Source organism: Halyomorpha halys, unplaced genomic scaffold, assembly GCF_000696795.3.
Source record: "Halyomorpha halys isolate HHAL.00 unplaced genomic scaffold, Hhal_1.1 Scaffold488.1, whole genome shotgun sequence".
In the NCBI taxonomy this organism is placed as follows: domain Eukaryota; kingdom Metazoa; phylum Arthropoda; class Insecta; order Hemiptera; family Pentatomidae; genus Halyomorpha; species Halyomorpha halys.
The window spans coordinates 670,805-692,714 of record NW_027112716.1 but is presented as its reverse complement, the minus strand read 5'-3'; the positions used below and the strand labels follow the sequence as shown (position 1 = coordinate 692,714).

At 35.5% G+C, this 21,910-nt stretch overlaps 1 protein-coding gene across 1 annotated transcript in view; it reads left to right on the top strand.

The window, feature by feature from the left end:
* Window positions 1-1,720: 1,720 nt before the first annotated feature.
* The window catches only part of LOC106683489 (tRNA (adenine(37)-N6)-methyltransferase), a 25,781-nt gene continuing 5,591 nt past the window's right edge, over window positions 1,721-21,910 (top strand). The window contains exons 1-3 of the mRNA XM_067050510.1: window positions 1,721-2,106; window positions 3,954-4,265; window positions 14,192-14,349. Of these exons, the coding sequence (XP_066906611.1) occupies window positions 2,024-2,106; window positions 3,954-4,265; window positions 14,192-14,349 (553 nt within the window). The 5' untranslated portion in view covers window positions 1,721-2,023. The remainder of the gene's footprint in view (window positions 2,107-3,953; window positions 4,266-14,191; window positions 14,350-21,910) is intronic.

Here is a 21,910-nt window from a genome sequence, read left to right as displayed (position 1 = left end):
TAAGATTCATCTTTGGGATCCCCAGGGACGCCTCTGTCATCTGATTTTATGAAGAATTGAAGTGGCTTTACCCCTCCTCCCGTCGTAAATATTTCCTTGCTTCCCTTCTCTGACAAGTTATTCATCGTACATCTCAGATATCCTTCAATTTCCAGTCCTCAGTGCATTCCCGCAATACCCGCTCACGGCCTTCAGACTTATATGTAACTGCCCATCGAACCGCAGCCTTTGGTAGATCTTTCCTCATCCGTTCCTCTTCCCTATGGAATTCTATTCCCTCCAATATTCGTAGTTCTAACACCCTTCCAATCTTCAAAGCCCGTATCTTCGACTACCTTCTGTCCACCCAATTCCGGAAGAATAACAATTGAAAGTTTCAAAAAAGCTTATATATATATTTTATGTCTTAGATTTTCGTTTATAATTTTAAATATGTACACTAGCAGAAATTATATCTTTTGATTTATTACTTTTTAGTTTAATTGTATTTGATTTTTTATCATTTTATTTTTATTTTTATTTACTATCATAAGTCATATGTTTTATGATATGACTAGTGGTTTCATTTTATTTGTTTTATCATTATTTTATATATTCTGTTAAATATGGATGTTTAATTGTATATTTTTAAATTCACTGTATTATTTTATTTTATGACATCTTGTAATTTCATCTCTATTTTGTAATTTACTCTAAGGCTCTAAACACTAATTTTGACGCCTGTAAATTATTCTAAAGGGATCAATCCAGAATAAATAAAGATTATTATTATATTCAATACGCATTATCGAGGCCATCTGGTCAAGAGTGCCTAATATTATCTATTGGAGTCAGATGTAATACAACCAAAATTACAAGATGGTGCTGACGGTGCATGGTTATGCAAAGAATTTTGCGTACTTAGGTTATGTTAGACTTTAATTTGGCCAAAAAGATATTAATAACGGATAAAACATTTGGACTCCATCTTTGTGGTCATTAATTTCTTCTAAAAACAAAATAGTTCCTAATATATAATATTAGTTTCACTAAAAATTTCATTTACTGAAAGGTCCGAGCTCTATAGAAAATAATCCATTAGGGGTTCATTAGGAGTTCATTATCCCTTTTGCGCGAATGCTGTGATTGGAATTCAACAGCTGTGATCTAATTAAAGAAGTATAATAGTATAATATTAACAGTTGGATTTCCCGCCGCTGTAGCTTATTTTGTACAACTGTACTCCAAGTTTTATAATACATTAATTTCGTTTGTGGCCTGATTTTAAAATATATTAAATTCTCTAAAGGCGGATCCACACGTTGGCCGCTCGCCGGGAATCGGAGGCTTGTACAAATCCTCGGTATACAAAGAGCAGACCATCCACATGTCAGTGTTATTCAGAGAGGCAAGCATGGCGGACGTACTAGAGGTTTCAGCTACTGCACTGGGATTATATTATTTATATTACAAAAAAATAAAATAAAAGGAAATTATATATAAATAAATCAGATTAAATATAAAACTTCATAAAAAGTACCAACAAACACCTTTAATCTCCTAACAGCTCTCAGTTGCAACTAGACAAAGAACAATGGTGGAGATGCTACACGAGCGCTCTCACGAACCCCTTTCGACCTGTGTCCAAAAAACCGACTCTCGACGGATCGCCAACGAGCTTAGGCCAACTGTACAAGCCACCCATCCACATGCTCGTGCATGTCCTTTGGAGTTCGCCATGGCTTGGCCAACATGTAGAGGCCCCTTAAGAACAAAAGTCGTTCGTTTGACTCCCAAAAAAGTAATATTTATGGGAGCGCTGCATTACTGAATGAATTGAGTGTTCGTCAACGAATGAGTTAGTTCTGTTTTGAGTAGCACAATCAAATTAAATTTAAATTTGGCTGTGTGGATGCGATACTTGAATTTTGATAATAGTATTTAAAGTATCTCGTCCTCTGAAATCTTTGATAAGGTTGTAGTTATTTTCATTACTATGTTATTTTTAGATTAATTTGCAAAGTGTGATACTAAAATAAAAATTATGGACAAAGATGCCCTAGAAAAGGAATTTAGCAAGCTTAAGAATGAATTGAAGGTTGCTAGAAGTGAAATTTCTAATTTAAGGTATTTCTGTTTAATGTTTTTCACATATCACACGTTTTTTTTATATGATTACAAACATATTAATGAAAGTTTATTAATTCTGATACAATATTTACTTTTATAAATAATATTCATTTCAATGGTCGGTTAATATTGTTTTTTCAGTCATAATGAAAAATTTATTGTCATCAGTTTATTTAGATGTACCCTCTTTATGTTTCTAGGTTCATTGTAATTACTCTATCTCTGTGATTGCTTTGAATAAATAAACTTAATATTAACCATAAGTAGTACTCTTGTTTAATGAATTTCTCTTTATATTAACAGTTTCAAAATGTTTAGAAAGTATTAATTTGGGTGATATTCTCATATTTTGTTCATTTTATTTGTTTAGTTAAATAAATTAAATTGTTCAAAGAGTTTCCAGTTCATTGAAGGTTTTTATTTTTTTCTTAGAGAGTGATTCCTATTAGATTGGATTCTTAATTCATTTGTTGCTACACCAGGCTCAAATGGCAGGTGGGTGTATATTCACATGCCATGTTTGAATTTGGAATTATAACCTAAACAATTATTATTATTGCTATAATTGGATCACAACTGTTGAATTCTGTTGTCAGTTACTTCAAGCTTATGACAAAAATGGTCTACCATTTTCTCTATGCGTATAAGTACATGCCCACTTCTACACTGGAGTGACAGTTATAAACTAGTTCAAAATTGCTTTGTACTGATGTATCCTTTAAGTGTTAAGGTTTGATTCATAATTTTTGATATCTGATGCAATAAGGGCTTGCATCAATTAAACTTTTTAGCTTATGGACTGAAGGATATCTCTCTGTATTAACTCTCTCAAGAAAATAATTAACTGTAGTTCAATTGCTTTGTTATTAATATTTATCTAGTCCTGTATTACATATTATATTTTTCTTTTTAACAGGGTGCTAGAATTTATTTTTAGGTTAAGGTGGTTCTCATCAATTAATGCGCTTAGAACCATTGGTCTGCTGCAGAATTGCTCCTTATCTCGTGTTTTTCAGAACAGTCCTGTGTTTTGACCTGATATCCTGTCCCATATTAATTTGATTTTAGTAAATTTTTAAACACTTATATTTCTGGATGAGTTTGAGAAATGTTTAGACAAGGAGGAAATAGCTCAGCTCTTATTCACAATGTCTAATAATGTGTTTCGTACCACCACAACCTCACCAAAATGCTTGCCTCTGTGCTATCTAATATTGTTTTGGTTTGTAGTGTGACCTTTACAATTTTCTACTGGTTGCAGTTTTTCTTTAGTTTTGCTCATTATTTTTTTCCTTACAACCTTCAATAAAATTTTATAATCGGGATTGATCAGTTCTGGATTTGTTGTTCTTAATTTTCTCAATTGATTCTAATCACAATATTATCTCTAGTCTAAGGCAAAATATGCCCCTTGATTTTCTAAATGTTTTTTTTAAAATAATTATATTTAACAGTATTATCAACTACTTTTTGTTACTTAAGTTTTTTTTTTATATATAAAAGATTATTTAGAATGCATATAATTTTTCTTAGTGAACATTTTTTACTCAGCTATTTGCTAATTATTAAATTTTTGCCCTTCCCTTCTCCAGCTCGGTTACACTATTTGCTATGAATTTCTTGGTAAGGACGGTGGCAACCCTAGTTTTGTTGCCTGTGGAATATAGTTTCTACAAGTTTTATCTCATCAATCAGTGTTTGTGTTTATATTTTATAATTATATTTGCTTATTTATTTATGTCTTCTTTGTATTATGATAATTTTAATCTGGAATGATGTTTTAAATTATGAATCATACATCCTTATTGGAATAAAGTTAGTTGATTCCTTTTATTTGTTTACAGGCAACAGATTCGAAACTTAAAATATTCTCAGGACAAACAAATTGAAGAAGTACAATCTAAAATCATCAACTGGAAATGTCTTGATTGTAAATTTAATGATAAATCTTCTTGTAACGTTTTACAAGAAGATGAAAATGATAATATTGTTTTGGAACCAATAGGATATATTTCAACTGAATTTCCGGTAAAGAAAGGAGTTCCTAGACAGCCTACTCTTTGCCCACAATTGTTAGGAAAACTGACAATTTCCAAAACTGTGTTCACAAATCCTGAACATGCCTTGGAGGGACTTATAGAATATTCCCATATGTGGTAATTTTTTTTTTGTTTAATATTTAAACTTTGTTATTTTTTCCTTTATAACTTACTTTCAATTCATATAAAAATTATGGTTGATGTTATTAAAAAAATTCAGTGAATGTTATTCAGAGATGTGCCATATTGTTAATTAAATTTTTGTTTATTGAAAAAATTGTAAAGCACAAGAAGCTGAGAAAGGCTTAAATTGAGATGGTTTTATGGAGTGGATGAGGATACTAGGAGAGTATTCTGAGAATATGGGACAGGATAAAATGGAATATAACGCATAGGACAGGGATAAATGGCAGTAGCTGCTGAAGGAGGCCATGACTTGAAACTGGGTCATACAGTGCCTCAATTGATCTGGAAACTCAAACAAAAGTCAGAGAATTTTGCAATTCTGGAAAAGTTGGGAAATCTGAGAAAAAAAAAGAAAATTGCCGTCAGTGTTCAGGAAATTAGAATGATAAACATAAAAAAAAGTGTTTCTAACTCATTATAACTAGCATTAAAAAAAAACAATATTCAAGACAGTATAGCTTCCTCACCATTTCTTCTGGGTACATAATTGCTCATTTTTCAATATTTCATGGTTAATGATTTGTTGTCTGTGAAAAAAAATCAAAAAGGAACAAGATGTTTTCCAATGCATATGAATATATCTAAGTAAATAGGTTATATTTAAGTTATAATTTAACTGTGCTTAAGTGAAAGTAATGTATGAAATCAAATGAAATTGATTTTGGAGTAGTTTTACATTATTCCCCATTAATTAATTTGTGGAAGCAATATAATATTCAATATTTTAAGTACATCCTGGTTTACTTTACTAATTATCACTTTTTCAAGGTGATAATTTGGAGATAAGTAATAGAAACAAACTGTTCATGGTTTAGAAAAAGTTGCTATGTAGCCATATGATAAAAAATTTCATAAAGGTACAAAAAAAAAGAAACTGCTTGTGAAGAGTTGCTGCTCACTCATTAGTATCGTGAAATAAAAGCGAGGTTGAAATTTTCACTTCAAAAAATGTTTTTGAAAAATAGTATTTTCTCACTTGAATCTCAAGCAGGCGGGAAGTGATTCATGGTAGGGTAAGCCACAAACAATGTAATCACTGATTGATTACAAAGTGATTTATGTACATTTTGATTTATTAAACATCAAGTTATCCCCACACACACTTATTTCATTTCCATTTGACTAGTTTATGTTATAATTGTAATTAAATGTCCAAAAATGATAATTTTTTTTCAGTTCTCAATTATTTTTACTAAGTGTTTTAACGCTCTTCATAAGAAATTGTTGACAGATTTTAATCCTTCAAAGCTCATTTTTTCTATATTTTTCAGAGCTGTTACTTAGTGTTTCTGTTTTTCCCTGAAGGTGTAGATTATGCCCATTTTTGGTTTATCATTTTCAATAAACTAAATGAACCTTTGTAATTGATGAGGAAAAACATTGTTAACTCCACTGTTTTTTTTAGTCTTTTCTGTGAGATGGCAGGGGTAATTTTTTTTTAGATTTGGTAACTCTAGGATGATTATAGGATCATGACATATCATCGATCATTTTGTTTCAAAATGGTGTCTGATTAGAGGTTTTTTATACCCATATCTCAGCCATTATTATATATCAAAGCTTATAAAAATAATCAATCCAAATATTTCATTTTTGTTAAAAATTTAATCTGTTACAGAGATATCATGTATGCAAATTATTTTAGGAATAATAAACCATTGTGTGGTTTAGTGGTTTTGTGTGGTAACAATATGGAGAGGTTTTCTAAATATCAGTGTCCAATAACTAATTATAGAAGGCCTAATCCCAATATAAAGTTTACATGTATTAACATTTGATAAGTGCCTGTATTAAGTAAAAATTGAGTGAATAATAGTGCGTAATCATTAAATGGTGTATTATGAGGTAACAAGTATTATAGATTTGGAAACTGTCAGAGAATATTTGGAAAATTAAGGGAAAATCTTAAACTTACTTTGCTGGATACCCTGGTTGTAGAGCCATTATGATGATGGCACTATTGAAAATAAGAGTATTGGAAAAGAGAAATAGTTTAAATGCATGTCAGTCTTTTGTTATTTAGAGAATTATTACTACTACTTTAATTTGTTTGTTTTCCTTATATTATGGCTGATTTCCGAATTAAATTTTCTATTTTCACAATTACAACATTATACCTATAAGAAGTTATATAAATTATTATGATTCTAAATTTATAAATTTCATTAGACTTTATTCATTTGGTTATATTTATATTCAGTTTTTTATTTGTACTGATTGAGGCATCTTCGTAAATTGGTGTTAGGTATTAATAACATTTTCCATGCTAGTATTCCTCAATCCACTCCCTGAATATCAAAACTCAACCTGTCACTTTTTGCATTCTCTCACATATAACTGCCTCCTTTGGTAAATGTCATCTTATTCATTCTTCCTTTTGGAATTGTTTATATATTTCTATCCATAAATACTTCTTTCTAAATAACTTAAAACATCAATTATTCTTTCACCATACTCTTATAGAATTTGAGATAAAAATCTCTTAAATCAGACAAGTACAGATAAATCAATGATGCTAAGAAGTATTACTTTTTTTTTTTTTTAAGTAATCAGCATTCAATGATGATTTATAAATTATTGCTCAGGAATAAAATAAAAAAAAAAATATATGAAATAGAAAAATTATCTTATCATATCATAATGTACAAGATAGATGGGAAGATTTTATTGAGCATTGATGAACCTCTGAGAAGATTGTTAAAATCATAATGAGAAAATTTGTTTTAAGATAATTAACTAGGAAATAAGTCCACCAGATTGGTGGATATTATATATCTTTTCAATATGTAGAGTAATAAGGCTACAAATAGTATATCAGTGAAATTCATCTTGATCAACTGGTCATTATTTGTTGAGAAAGAGACACGTTAAATTGCATAAATTTTGCCGTCCGAAAAAAGAAAATATTTGGAAAGAACTAGGTGTTAATTAGAACCTTATTCGTATTTTAAGCAGATACCTAAATATGGAGCAATTACCAAAGAATCAGACTGCTGAATACTGAACTTCAAAGTCCATTCTCTGAAGTCTTTAATGGAAGAATTGGCCGATTCTTTTTTGATAAAAAGAAATTATGTTTTGGTACAAAAAAAAATACCTTAGCTACCAAAGCATTATTATTACGGCGGGTAGGGGTTCAAAAGGAACCTTTACTAGCCCAACATAATAAACTGTAAACAAAATATAGAAAATATATAAACTAGAAAAAAGAACAAACAAATTTAAAACTATTACAAAATTAAATGAATTGTACAAAAGAGAGTAGAAAAAAAGGTCTTATATCACCAGTGATTGATGAGGCACTGATTGTGGTTGTTGTCTTGAGTGGATGTTCTCGTGGAGGTAGATTGACAAAAGAACGTACATCCGCCCGCCTTGTCCTCTTGGAGGATGAGCCGAAGTAGTCCGCCCACCTTGGCTAAAATAATGTAGATGACGGAGATGGCCAGGATGCTGGCAACTACGAGTGCGTAGTGAGAAGACAATGGAAACTATATGTGTGTACTGAGACGTTAAGAAGTTGTCTGTCCATTTTCAGTATAAAAAACAACAGAAAGTAGTTGTTTTGTTTTTTGACTTAATAAAAATCATATTTTCCAATAATCGATTTGTGGTCCATATGTTGGCCACAACAATTATGTTTTAGGAAAGTATAGAGAACTTATTCAGTATGGTTTCAGTTTCAGATAGCTTGGCCCATGGTCAATGGTCTTTCTGATTGTTATATGACTTATCTCATTATAATTAGTCCCTGATAGTTCAATACATCAAATGGATATGGCACATAATCAAGAAGAATAATAGTAGAGCAGCCAAAATTCTATATTTTGAAAATTCTAAAAGGAAAACTGGTAAAATTTCTAAGGCACTTGAAGGAATTGGTGGGTAATGATCTAAGGGTGGTAAAAATCTCATATGAAGATACACAACAAATATGCATTTTATTAGACTCACTTTATGGGATCTGAGCAGTTTCTTCCACCACCTGAGCCAATAAATTAATAAATACTGGAGTGAAGTCCATAAGTTAGCATTTAATAGGTTAATGTTTTCGTGTTTCTATGGTTGTTATGACAATAGTCAGTTCTTACTTTCATTTACCTATATATGAAGCATATAGCAAAGGGAAGTATTAACATAATTTTCAGGAGCCTACTTGAGTGAGTATTAATTTCTACTCCAAGTATGGTGGTAAGTGAAAGTGATGGTGAGTGCATCTTACCACATTTTTATGTTTATTTTCATTGTGGTTCTTGTCCTCAGTAAACTCTCTTACTGGCCCATTGATCAGGTTGAATATATCAAGAATTTACAAATGATCGCTGTTTGGTTGGTAAATTGCAATTTTGTAAATGTGTGACTATTTGGTTTACAAGATCAAAATGACCATAGACCCTATTTTATAATTAATAAAATTAATATTATTTTATAAAATTAAATAAATTTAATTTTATAAATAAAATAAGTTTTTTATGAAAACATGAATTAAAATTGTGATGACTAAATTCTTATAGGTGAGACAGTGTTCCTTGTCCATGAGCTCACTACAGTTGTAGAACAATGGTAACCTTGGAAAACATGTCGTTTGTTTAACGCCAACTAGGTATAGATTTTATAGCAAACAAACATTATTTGATCTGACTAGAAAGAATGCTCTGAAGTGATTAAGAGGCCTCTGCCACTAAAAAAAGAAATATTTTACATGGAATTTGAGGACTGTGTAAAGTTCAGCAGAACATTCTAGCTCTTTTTGAAAGTAAGGCTACACCAGAACAGATAAATTAGATAAAATAATAAAATTGTCCATCATAAAAAACAGAAGTTGTCTAGAACTTGTGCCAGAATTAAAGAACCTGGCTTTCACCACTACAAGGCCTCAATAGACGATGAAATTAATGTTTTTTAAATTTTACTTTCTAGACATCAAGAAACAAAGTTAGTGATCTATTTCTGTCTGTCTATCTGTGGTCAAATAGGTGTTTATGCATATGAACTTCCGATAATCCCATTTTGATGAAATTTCAGGAATTGTCCGAATTGGTACATTGATGGTCTCATATCAATTTCATCCACTATTGCTTATGCATGCACTAGTGTATTTTCCTTGACACACCTATATTTTTAAAAGAGCTTGTTTGATATTTGGCTTTATGTTGGGAAATAGTTTAATCATTGTCTAGTATAAATCTTATCAAGTTTCATCCACCAATTTCGCTTATGGATTTGAAAAAGTAATTCCTTGGATACTCCTTTGCTTCAAGAACAGGCCATACTGTAGTTTTTATTCTCAAATGACATATCATTAACCTTGCTATACAGGTAATTATTTAACCAATCAAAATTGCAGAAAATGGAAATAAGAGGTTATGAAAAAAAAAAAAAAAAGTTGTTGAATTACAATGTACATTAAAAAACATTTTAAATATCTGCTATTTGATAGATCTGTAGGTTAAATAAATCTTTAATTTTACAGATGACTTCTGATTAAATGGTCAAACCTGGACAAAAATGATTTTCCTTCATCATGATCTCCATTTAAGTTTTCTAAATAATTTTTTCTCTACCCTTTTAGTACCAACGGTATGTGAAGAATACTGTACCAATTTAGTTGGCTGGCTCCATAATAAAAAAAAAATTGGCAATAATTAAAAGAGAATTTTTAACTTCCTTAAAAATTTGAGGGTTTTCATTTAAAGCTATGTAGAATCCATACATCAAATAAAAAAAAAATTAAATAAATCTGTTAGCTCACTGTCCACAACTTTTTCCTGAAACTGGTTGGTTTTTTTTCTAAATGTGACCATTTGTAATGTACTTATCTCGCTGTTTTTATTGATGACATTCAATTTCATTACTTTTTTAGTTACTCACTCACTCACTGTTGGGTGTCACAGTCCTTGTAGGACCTGAGCCTCTGCCACCATTCTTCCCCATGCCTCACGGTCTCCAGCGAGACTCATCTAATTTTCAATTCCCACCCTTCTCAAATCATCCAGCCACCGACGTCTGGGTCTGCCCCTTTCCTTTTTCCTCCTGGTGCACCATTTAGCATCCTTTTAGGTAGCCTACAGGGCTCCATCCTTTCTACTTGTCCCAACCATCTTAGCCTGCTCTTCTTAATAGCACAGAGGATATCACGCTCTCCATACAATTATTTTAGTTCACCATTGCTTCTGATTCTCCTCCGGTGCTCCTCCTTAACAGCTCCAAAGATCTTTCTCAGGACTCTTCTCTCCCAAACCAGTAGAGCTCTTCTATTTTCCTTGGTTAGACTCCATGTCTCACTGCCATACATTACCACTGGCCTAATTATTGTTTTATACAACAAAAGCTTTGCTTTCCTGGAGAGACTTATGTATCGGAGAGCTTTTTGCAGGGGATAGAAACATCTGGTTCCTGCTACCATTCTGCACTTAATTTCTACTTCTAAATTATTGTTCTCTGTCACAACTCCTCCCAGGTACTTGAAAGTACTCCAGCTGTGAAACATGTTTTCCCCCACATCCACAATATCTCTTCTCTCCCCAGTCTGTCTAGAGGTTTTCATATATTTAGTCTTTTCACTATATTAAGTCCTAAATCCTGTGCTGCTCTCTTGAATTCTTCTACAGCACCGGCCAGTGCTGTTTTGGCTCTCCCTGTGATGACTACATCATCCATATAAGCCATGTGTTGTGTGAGCCTATTGTAAATGGTGCCACCTGGGTTTGTCTTTATTTTTCTTATGGCAGCTTCTAGTGCGAGGTTGAACGGTACTGGTGATAATGGGTCTCCTTGTCTTAAGCCACTGTTAACCCTAAAGCTATTTGAGATGCCCACTCGAGTTTTCGCCTTGCAACTAGTCCTTTCCAGGGTCATCTTTGTTAATCTTATTAACTTGCTAGGTATTCCCAGTGACTGCAATGCCTTTAATAATATTCCTCTGTCTATACTCATAAGCCTATTGGAAGTCAATAACGAGGTGGTGTAATTCAACATTGTACTCATACGTTTTCTTGAGTATTTGTCTCATTGAGAACAGGTGGTCTGTTGACCGTCCTGAGCGGATACCGCTTTGGTACTCGCCCAGCAGTTGTTCGCTCCTCTCCATCATCCTCCTACAAATTGCTACTGACAAGATCTTGTAAACTGTTTGAAGGAGTGCTATACCGCTATAATTTTCTCATTTTAGTTTATTCCCTTTCTTATGTATAGGGACTATAATAGCTTCTCCCCAGTCAGCTGACATTTTTCTTTCATCCATATATCCCATATCACCTTGGAAATCTGTTCCCAAGTGTCTTGCCCTGCATATTTAATTAATTCTGAAGGGATTTCATCGGGTCTTGGACTCTTATTATTTTTTAGAGACCAAATTATGTCCATAATTTCTTCCCTGTCCGGTGGTACCTCCTCATCAATATCCTCGTCATTATTAGATTGGTAAACCTGGTGGAAGTACATATTGTTTGTCTCAGGGTTTAGGATCTGCTTAAAGTAATGGAGCCACCTATCCTTGATTTGTTCAGCCCCGGTGATAAGGTTTCCACATTGGTCCAGGCACATTTCAGTCTGTTGAGTGAAACCCTGTTTTAGCCATTCAGCGCCCTTATAGAACTTTCGGCTTTCTCGTGCCTGAAAATGCTCCTGGATCTAATCGAGTCTTCTTGCCTCGTGTGCTTTTTTCTTATCTTGTGTTATTCTTTTGGCATTTCTTCTTCTTTCAGAATAATGTCCTGCGAATCCTCCTTTGGAGCATCTTCATTCGAGCCTCATTCCTTGTATGGCCCTCTCATAATCCCGATCAAATCATGGGTTCCTCCTTCCAGTCTTTCTGTCCTAAAACTTCATGTGCCGTAGTCCTCATTGCTTCTCCCAGTTTGTTCCACATTTCCTCTGCACCCAGCTCCTCCACAATCCACTCTCGACACCAGTGCTGAAGTCTCTCTTGGTATTTCTGCCTAGTAGTTTCCTCCATCAGTCCTTCCATCTCAAAGCCAGATGTTTTTCCTTCCGATGTCCTCTTCCTCAGTGCCGAGCATTGGTTATATTTCGCTAGAACCAGGAAGTGGTCTGAGCAGCAGTCCGCTCCTCTGTAGCTTCGTGCATCTGTTATGTGCGAGCAGTGCCATGTGTCAACCATTAAGTGGTCCAGCTGTCTTCTAGTTCTGTCACCTGGGCTTACCCACGTTTCTTTATGAATATTTTTGTGGGGAAACATAGTGGTCATAACTCTCATATCTCTTGAGGCAGCGAACTCAACAGTTCGGAAGGCATTGTCGTTTGTTGTATCGTGCCTGATATGCTGCGCGGTAGTGGGTCTATATATTTCTTCCTTGCTTATCTGTGCATTGAAATTGCCAAGTATAATTTTGGTGTCGTACTGCGGTATATACATCTTAGTCAGTCGGTCATAGAATGCTTCCTTGTCTATTTCTTCTGCATCTTCACATAGGGCATGTGTGCTTATTAATGGTATATTGCAGAATCTACCCCTTAATCTGATTCCGCAGATCCTGTCATTGACGCAGTTATATCCTATCATTGTATGTCGGATACTTTTCTTTATCATAAACTTGGTACCTCTCCGATTCTCCTTAGTACCATTGTTTATCAATAAATACTTTTCAAGTGATACCATTTCAGTATCCCCCCTCGGATTTCCTGAAGCGCCACCACATCCAAATTTTATTGCTGCAGCACTGATTCCAATGTTCTGCTTGCCCCCGGCTGTAATGTACTCTGTACGTTCCAGGTACCGATTCTGAGTCCTTGTCCTTGATTGTTTTTCCTTCTCTTGCTCCTCCTTTCTTTCCTCCTCAAAACCTCTTCAAGATTTGGTGCTGGTTGGGACCCCCCCCCCCGAATCCGAATAGGTCCCTCTGGGGAATACATTTGTATTTTTAACCTTTACCATTCTTTTCCGCCAGGTTCTGGACCTATACCATACCTATACCTTTTTTATAGAGGTGAGGTTGCTTATCCCCCACACTCAACCCTCCTCCTTTATCCAGGCTTGGGACTGGCAGTGGTTCACCTAGCATGACTAAGGGTAGCAACTCTTCACCCACTGGCGGAGTTTTTTTTTTTTTTCAAGTTACATTTGTTTTTATATAGAGATATATTTGGGACCATTCACACATCTTCTGATAACATTCACAATCATCATTTCTAGGATCCGTTTAGAACGAAAAAGAAGTGTAAATAATTGTTTGTAAGAAGATGGTTTGGGTGGGGTCAATAAAGGTACAAAATAGTAAAGAAAACTATTTATTTATTTTAGAGATACCATATTTGTCTCTACTTCTAACAAGTACTGTTTTACTGTTCATTACTCTAGTTCTCTATTTACAATTCTATCGCTCATTATCATTCCTATTATTATTTAGTTTTATATTCATCTATATTTATTATTTTTAATTTAATTTGTTTCTGTTTTTTCATATAACTTTTAATCCCTTTCTATTCATGTTCTAATTTTTTTATATCTTACAGTATTTCTATCTTTTTATCATTTAACCCTGACAAAGTCCTGCAAAGTGGGGCGAAACATTGTCTATCTATAAATAGTTTTTGTTACTATTTTGTACCTTAATTGACTGCCTTCCGGACTCTCTTCTTACAATCTACTACTTATGGTCAACTATCACTCTTCCAATATAAATATTTGTTTGTTCTATTTGCATCCCCATTGATATCCGTACTTACTAATTAAGTGATAGATAAATGCTTTTTAATATCTCAATACATTGAACAATGCAGTTTAGCTCATTTTTATATTATTATTATTATTATTATTATTATTATTATTATAATTGTTAATAATATAAATGAATCCATTTTAAATATACTTATATCCAATTTTTTACATTTTATAGGATTTTATTTCACTTTAATCGTAATGAAAGCAAACATGCCTTAGCTAAAGTTTCTCCTCCGAGGTTGAAAGGATACAAAACAGGAGTATTTGCCACTAGATCTCCACATCGGCCATCTCCAATTGGACTGTCTCTAGTTCGAATACATTGTATTGAAGGTATGTTAGCCTATTTATCCCGAGTGAATATCTACCTATTAAACTTAAATTCACTTAAATGTTTTATTTTCTGCCCATTTCCTGATTTTAATTCAATTTTCCATTTAGCAACAAGCTCAATATGTTTGAAAGGGAGGGGTATACAAGTTGGTAGGCTGGAATTAGGTATTTGAAAGAAGAATGCGGGGTTATAGAATTTAGTTATAGAGAGCAAAGTGCCCACTTTGGTTCTGTGGGATGGGCAAAAAATTACACTTAGGATATATTGCCATTAGAAAACAGGATAAAGGTACCGTAACTTGGCATACCAAATTGAGACATAAGAGTGCTTCAGGAACCTGATGCTGAATTTAATGAAATAATTCATTAGTTTCTTCAGTCTCAATTCAATCATATCAGACAGCTTGCCTTATACCAAGGAAATACATTCAAAGTGAAGGAAAATAAGAAATGAAACTAGTTGATAGATCCTTGTATCCCTGGAATCACAGAATCTTAGGAACTGTTTTAGGGCGGTGATAGATTTTCAAATGATTTGGGAAATATGGTTCTTCTAAGATAGGTGTCTATCTAAAATAATTATAGGTTTTTGACCGAGTTGTGGAAGCGTGGCAGACCTAGGACTAACATGGATGAACAAGCCAATGCCTCAACCAATTTGGTTAATACATTCATGATTAATGAGATCATAGTTGAGGAAACAATGGAAGTGAGAATATTAGGTTTAATATTTAAGCCAAGTTTCTACAACAGCAATTCTATTGATGAAATAGTTGAGTAATTCTTAAAAATGTGCATAAAAAGAATTGGTAATTAATATTAACAGATAATTGAACTGTAGTCATGTGAAAAGAAAGATTTACTAGAGTGAAAAATGGATACAAAAATAAGTTTTTATGATGGAGTACATTTTGTGTGTACTCTTGTATAAATTAAAAAAAAAAATGGAAGTGAAAACTTCAATGTGAGTTTCCAGGGATTATTCGTACACTGATTTAAATCCTCTTTTAGTTGTCCCAATTGAAGTACCTTGTGGAAAAGTTCCTTTTTTACCATTTGGTGTTGAATCACCTTGTCAAGAACCATTTGGCAGACAAACTGCTCATCAATCTATATAATACTGGAATCATACTCCATACTGTTAATACAGGAATATTCGCCCTCAGGTCCAGGTTTGCTAGGTAAACGAAGGTACAATAGAGTTTTGATAAATAACTAGGCTCATTAAACTTTCTACAACAGAGGAAGAGATACCTAATCCACTGATAAAGTGTGTTATTCCTAATCTATACTGAAAATGAATTCATTTGCATTGCCAAAAGTATTTGATTTTGGTATAGTGAAGGTACTTTGTGTGAAGAGGCTCCTGAGTGGACACTATTTTTCTGTGGATCAGAAGATCTCTTTTTTTTTTTTCTTGATTATAATTGTACATTTATAAATATTGTAACATATTAAATATTTATTCTAGATTAAACTTTAACTATAGATAAAAAATTGATGAAATTATAATTAAACAATTATCTCTTAACAAAATGGTTTCAATACTGGTCACCAAATGGAGTCTTAGAGTATTACTTATACCGTGAACATTGTGTTATCTCTCTTTCTCTCTTCATTTAGTTACTAGTGAAAACTTCAGAGAAAATGAATATAGATTCAAAACTCATATTAGGCTAAACACAGTGAAATATTGTGGCCCTAGACACTCTAATTATTTAGGAAAAAATAGTGAATATTGAGGATATTAGTTGCTCAGTACAGGTGGACTGGAGTGGGGATTTGTTGTTTGGCTGAGCGCTTTATCCGTAAGTAGCTGCTTAAACAAAACTAACTGTTACTGTGTTATTATTATTTACCGCTTCTAGTCCTTTAAATTTCATTCATTTTTTTTTCTTCTCTTTTAATCAGAAAAATGGTGATTTGTAAGACCTGTAATAAATCAATTTCGAGAGAAGACAAATTGAAAATTTCATGTTTGCATTATCAAAATATATATCATATTAAATGTATCAAACTTGAAAACTCAGACCCAGATTTCATTAAAAAATGGACCTGTGCTGAATGTGAATCAGGTTCCAGTACACTAAAAGGTAATGAACTTGCCTCAATGATTCACCTCTTAAAGGGGCTAATCGAGGAGCTTAAAGAAATGAAGGCCAAGCTTCAGGGCATTGAAGAGCTGAAAGAAATAAAGAACTCTCTTCAGAAGCAGTCCGAGCTTTCCTTTCAAAAAATGGAAAGGCTACAGAATATTGAAGCACTCCTGGAGCAGCATAAAAGCAAAATGGAAGAATTATCTATTGAAAACAAAAACCTCAAAGTGAAATTATCGGACCTTGAGGGTAGACTTAATCAGGCTGAGCAAAGCAACCTAAAAAATACAGTAGAGATTAGAGGAATCCCGGAGAAGCAGGGAGAGTGTTGTGGGAACGGTTCTGTCCGGTGTGTCCGGACGATCTAGACTTAGATCTAGATGTGAACGCCTCAGGTCTAAACAGCAAGGAGTGCCGGGCCCTATTATAATGTGATTCGTCCGCCAAACACTAAGGGATGAGCTGGCGCGGCAAAGAAGTGCCAAAAGGGATTTTTCTACTCATCACTTAAGTTGGGACAAAAACAACACGTACCGAGTATATCTGAGCGAAGCCATGACGCCCGCTAATCAGCACCTCTACTGGTTAGCCAGGCAGAAGCAGAAAGTGGTGAAAATCAAGTACGTCTGGTTCAGCAGAGGTAGGGTCAGGTTCAGGCAGTCCAACGGATACCCAGCAGTCACCATAGGCAAGACCAGCGACTTGGATGTCTTCATTTGAATTCAGTATCCATATCACCACAATATTGTTATCCTTATCTTTTTTTGTATAGAAGATTTTTTTTTACATTTGTTTTCATTTTATAAATGTAGAATTTCCTTTATTTACATCTCTTCTTTTTTTAATTTTTCATAACTCAAACTTTATTGACTATTTTTTTCAAAATTCGATAACTCAAGCAACAAATTCCTTGCAATTTTTTATTATTGTCACATTCTATATAATCGTAGAAGTATATAAAATATTGTTATTCACTATCCCTCAACCTTTGTCCTTTTTCTTATTTTCCTATTTACCACCCCACAGTTATGACTAATATTCTCAGTTCCTGTCACGTTGATGCACAATCCCTTATTGGCCACTTCGATGAATGCAAACAGTACTTCCTTGATAACTTTTACCACATCATCGCAGTATCCGAAACGTGGCTTAAACCCTTTATTCCTTCCTCTCAAGTTTCAATTTCCTATTACAATTTCTTTCGTCAAGACAGATCCGATCGTACTGGAGGTGGTTTGCTTGTATGTTCATGTTAGTCACAAGGTCAAAAACCTACTCCAATCCCCCTCTCCTAACATTCCCCATGCAGAATACATGTTTTTTGAAATTTCAACCATATCCTCTCCTCTATTATTTGCTGTCATTTATCGACCTCCCCGAGTTCCATAAGATAACACCTTCCAATCCTCCCTTGTCCAACTCGTTTCCACTTATTCCAATATTATTATCACTGGTGACTTTAACACCAATATGCTCTCTCAATCCAGCGATAAATCCTTTCTTACTGACCTAATATTTTCTCTCAATCTTTATCTCGTTCCTTATTCTCCTACACATCACACACAATCCTCTGACACCTGGTAAAAATCCTTTCCTCTTCCCAGCACCCAGTTCCCTTTCTCTCATCTCACGATCTGATCCAAATATCGTATGACCTACCAGTCAAATGCTTTACTCCCAAAATCATATCATACCATAATTTGGATCTCCTTTCCTATGAATCCCTTCCTATAACTCCATTGATCCTATGGTTTCCACCCTCACTTCACATCTGCAATCCATATTGGACATCCATGCTCCACTCAAAACCCGAACCTTACGCCGTCCAACTGCACCTTGGCTTACTCCGAAAACAAAGAGAAGCAGCTTGACGCAAATTTCGTAAGACCCGCCTGTCTGCAGATTATTTTAATTTTAAACTGCTCAGTAATGCAACCCAGTTAGCAGTTCGACGTGCTAAATCCCTTAACATTCATCACGCCCTCTCCTATGCTCCTGATCCCAAATCTGAGTGGAAAATACTCCAAAACTTATCCCTGCCAGAATCCAATAACTTCAGGTCCCTTCCAATAACACCTGACGATCTCAACAACATGTGCAATGGGCCATGCTACTGATCCATCAATCTTTCCTGATAGTCCAAATAACACCTTCAATCCTGAATCTTACTTGCAAATATGTATATTAACAGAAATTGTACCTTTTCATTTATTATTTTTAGTTTAATTGTATTTGATTTTTTATTTATTATCAGAAGTGTTTGTCATCTTATGTTTTATGATATGACATATGATTTTATTTTATTTGTTCTGTGGTGGCATGATTAACATCTTCAGCGGCAATAGTTGACGTTTGCAAAGAGAGTGTTTGAAATGGGTTTGCCACTGTCAAAATTATTATCAACATTTTTATTTCTTTAGTATATTTCTTTCAAATCTATTTTTAATTATAATTCATTTAAAGTTTCATTATTTTACATTTGTTTTAGTGGCAAACCCATTTGAAACCTCTCGCCATATGATCAATTACAATTAATTTAATTATGAAGAACTTGTGTTGTTATCTAAAAAAACTGTAAATTATAAATGTTTTGTTACATATGTAAGTGTAAATATTGTTGTATTGACAAATAAAGAACGTAACTAAAGAGTCATCTGTATCGTTACACAGGAACACGCACTAAAGTGGTGACCCCGAACGTAAGTTTACTGTTTATTTTTCGTATAATTTCATTGAACTCTAGTGAAGCATGCATGGGCACAATTTAATCGACCTAACCGGTGAGGAGGAGCAAAAGGAATTAGTGGAATCGGCGAAAATACCCAACGCATTGTCTCTGCTACCCACATTTTATAGGGAAGAACCTGACCTGTGGTTCATACAAGTTGAGGCAGTGTTCAGCTCTTGTCGTATAGCTAATAGTAAAACTAAGTTTCAGCTGATCATCGCCCAACTGGATTTAGCAGCTCTAAAGCAGGTTGCCGATCTTGCTCGGAACCCCCCTGCCACTGAGCCATAAAAGAGCGGCTACTCTCCATCTTCGGGCCTAGAAATGCAGCAATTGGCCGCAGGTAAGGTTCCTGGAGATATGCTCAACACCTTGTGGCTAAGAGGGTTACCTGAGGGAATGCAAGCAACCTTAGCCGCCACAGATCACACGGATTCCACGAAGCTGGCACATATTGCGGATAAAATAGCAGAAATCCAGCATCCCTCAAGTAATTTTATTATGGGTAGTCATTCAGCACCTGCTTCTTCAAGGATGGAAGACATTAAGGTAGCGATTGATGACCTTACTGCGGAATTAGCCACTCTGAAAACGCTAATGGCACCCAGGATTAGCCGCTGCGATAACAGGTCGCCCAACAGGGATCGCAGGGCTTCGAGGAGTAAGAGTGGACGGCGTTTCTGCTTCTACCACAACAGATTCGGAGAAAGGGCTACCAAGTGCCGTCAACCTTGCAGTTGGAAGACAGCTGGGACTTTAAACTAGAAGCAGCGGCGAACGAGGCGGGTTTCGTCGCCGAAATTACCAACCGCCGACTTTTTATCGTCGACAAAAAGTCCGGGACCAGATATCTGGTAGATACAGGAGCCACTATATCTGTTTTTCCGGTTAAGAACAAGGAAGTAAAGCCGAACATGTAGTTCACTTTATATGCGGCCAATGGCACGCCCATTCCCACATATGGAAGCATAGTCCAGAACCTCGATCTCGGTCTTCGGCGCAAAATTACATGGAGGTTCATAATACCAACCATGAGTCATCCAACCATAGGTGCAGATCTACTATATCACTATAATATTATGGTAGATCTCGCTGGATGTCAGCTGGTGGACCAGAAAACAGGATTGATGACACGTGGAAGATTAGCTAAGGTACCGGTACCCACTGTTTATTCAGTACCAACCGGTGAATGGTACACAGCCTTGCTACGCCAGTTCCCTAGTGTTACGCAACCAACATCCTTCGTCAAAGAGCCAAAGCACGACGTCGTCCAGCATATAGAAACCCACGGAGCCCCAGTCACAGCCAAAGCACACCGCCTGCCGCTAGAGAGGTACAACGCCGCCAAGCTAGAATTCGAGCAAATGATGCAAAGAGGGAATTTGCAGACTGTCCAATAGCTCTTGGGCCAGTCCACTACACATAGTGGAGAAGAAGGATGGAGGTATACGGCCCTGCGGAGATTATCGACAGTTGAACGCCAGGGCGGTACCCGATAGATACGCTGTTCCTCACTTGGCAGACTTCAACGTTAATATGCACGGTAAGAAGATCTTCACTACTTTGGATCTCAACCGAGCATATTACCAAATTCCAGTAGCAGAAGATATTCCAAAGACTGCTGTGATTACACCCTTCGGTCTTTTCGAATTTCTTCGAATGTGTTTTGGACTAAGGAACGCTTAGCAGACCTTCCAACGGTTCCTGGATCGGGTTCTTCGAGGTCTCGACTTCGCTTGGTGGTTCCTGGATGACATCATCATCGCCTCCAGAGACGAAGAAGAGCACACAACACATGTACAGGAAGTCTTGCGGCGACTTGAGGACCACGGTTCTCACTTTGAACCTGGCGAAGTGTGTCTTCGCTCGCAAGGAAGTCGCATTCTTAGGACACATGGTCAACGCCACCGGCATTAGCACTCTTCCGACCAAGGTTGAAGCTATTGCTTCATATCCCAGACCGGCTACGATAAGGGACCTACGACGTTTCCTTGGTATGTTTAACTTTTACCGTCGTTGCATACCCAGAGCGGCAGATTTGCAAGCTCCACTCAACAAGTTCCTCGCTGGGGCGAAGAAGAATGATAAGAGACGAATCACCTGGGAAGAAGAATCCATCCAAGCATTCGAACGCTGCAAAACTTCCATTCAGAATGCTGTAGTGCTAGGACATCCTAGAGAGAACGCTCATCTAGTCTTAGTATGCGACGCCTCCAGTACCGCCATGGGAGCAGTTTTACAACAGAAAGATGGTAACGTTTGGCGACCTCTCGGGTTTTTCTCTAAGGCGTTCACCCCAGCGCAGAAGAAATATTCCACATACGATAGGGAGCTCTTGGCAATCCACCGAGCCATCAAGCATTTCAGGCATTACCTGGACGGGTGACATTTTGAGATATGGACGGACCACAAACCATTGGAATATGCTTTTCATCAAAAGCCAGATACAGCGACACCCATGCGGATTCGTCTGGTTAATTTCATTAGCCAGTTTATGACCGACATCTGCCACGTACCCGGGGAAGAGAACACCGTCGCCGATGCACTTTTGGGGGTCGAGGATATTGAATTCACTGACGATTATGTACATATAGCGGCAGAACAACAGAATGATCCAATAATTACAGAGCTACAGAAAAACAACCGTCTTCAGCTTCAATGGATCAAACCTCCCGGTACTGTAACGTCAGTCCTCTGTGAGACCTCCACCTCTCAGGCGCGGCCATACATTCCTAAG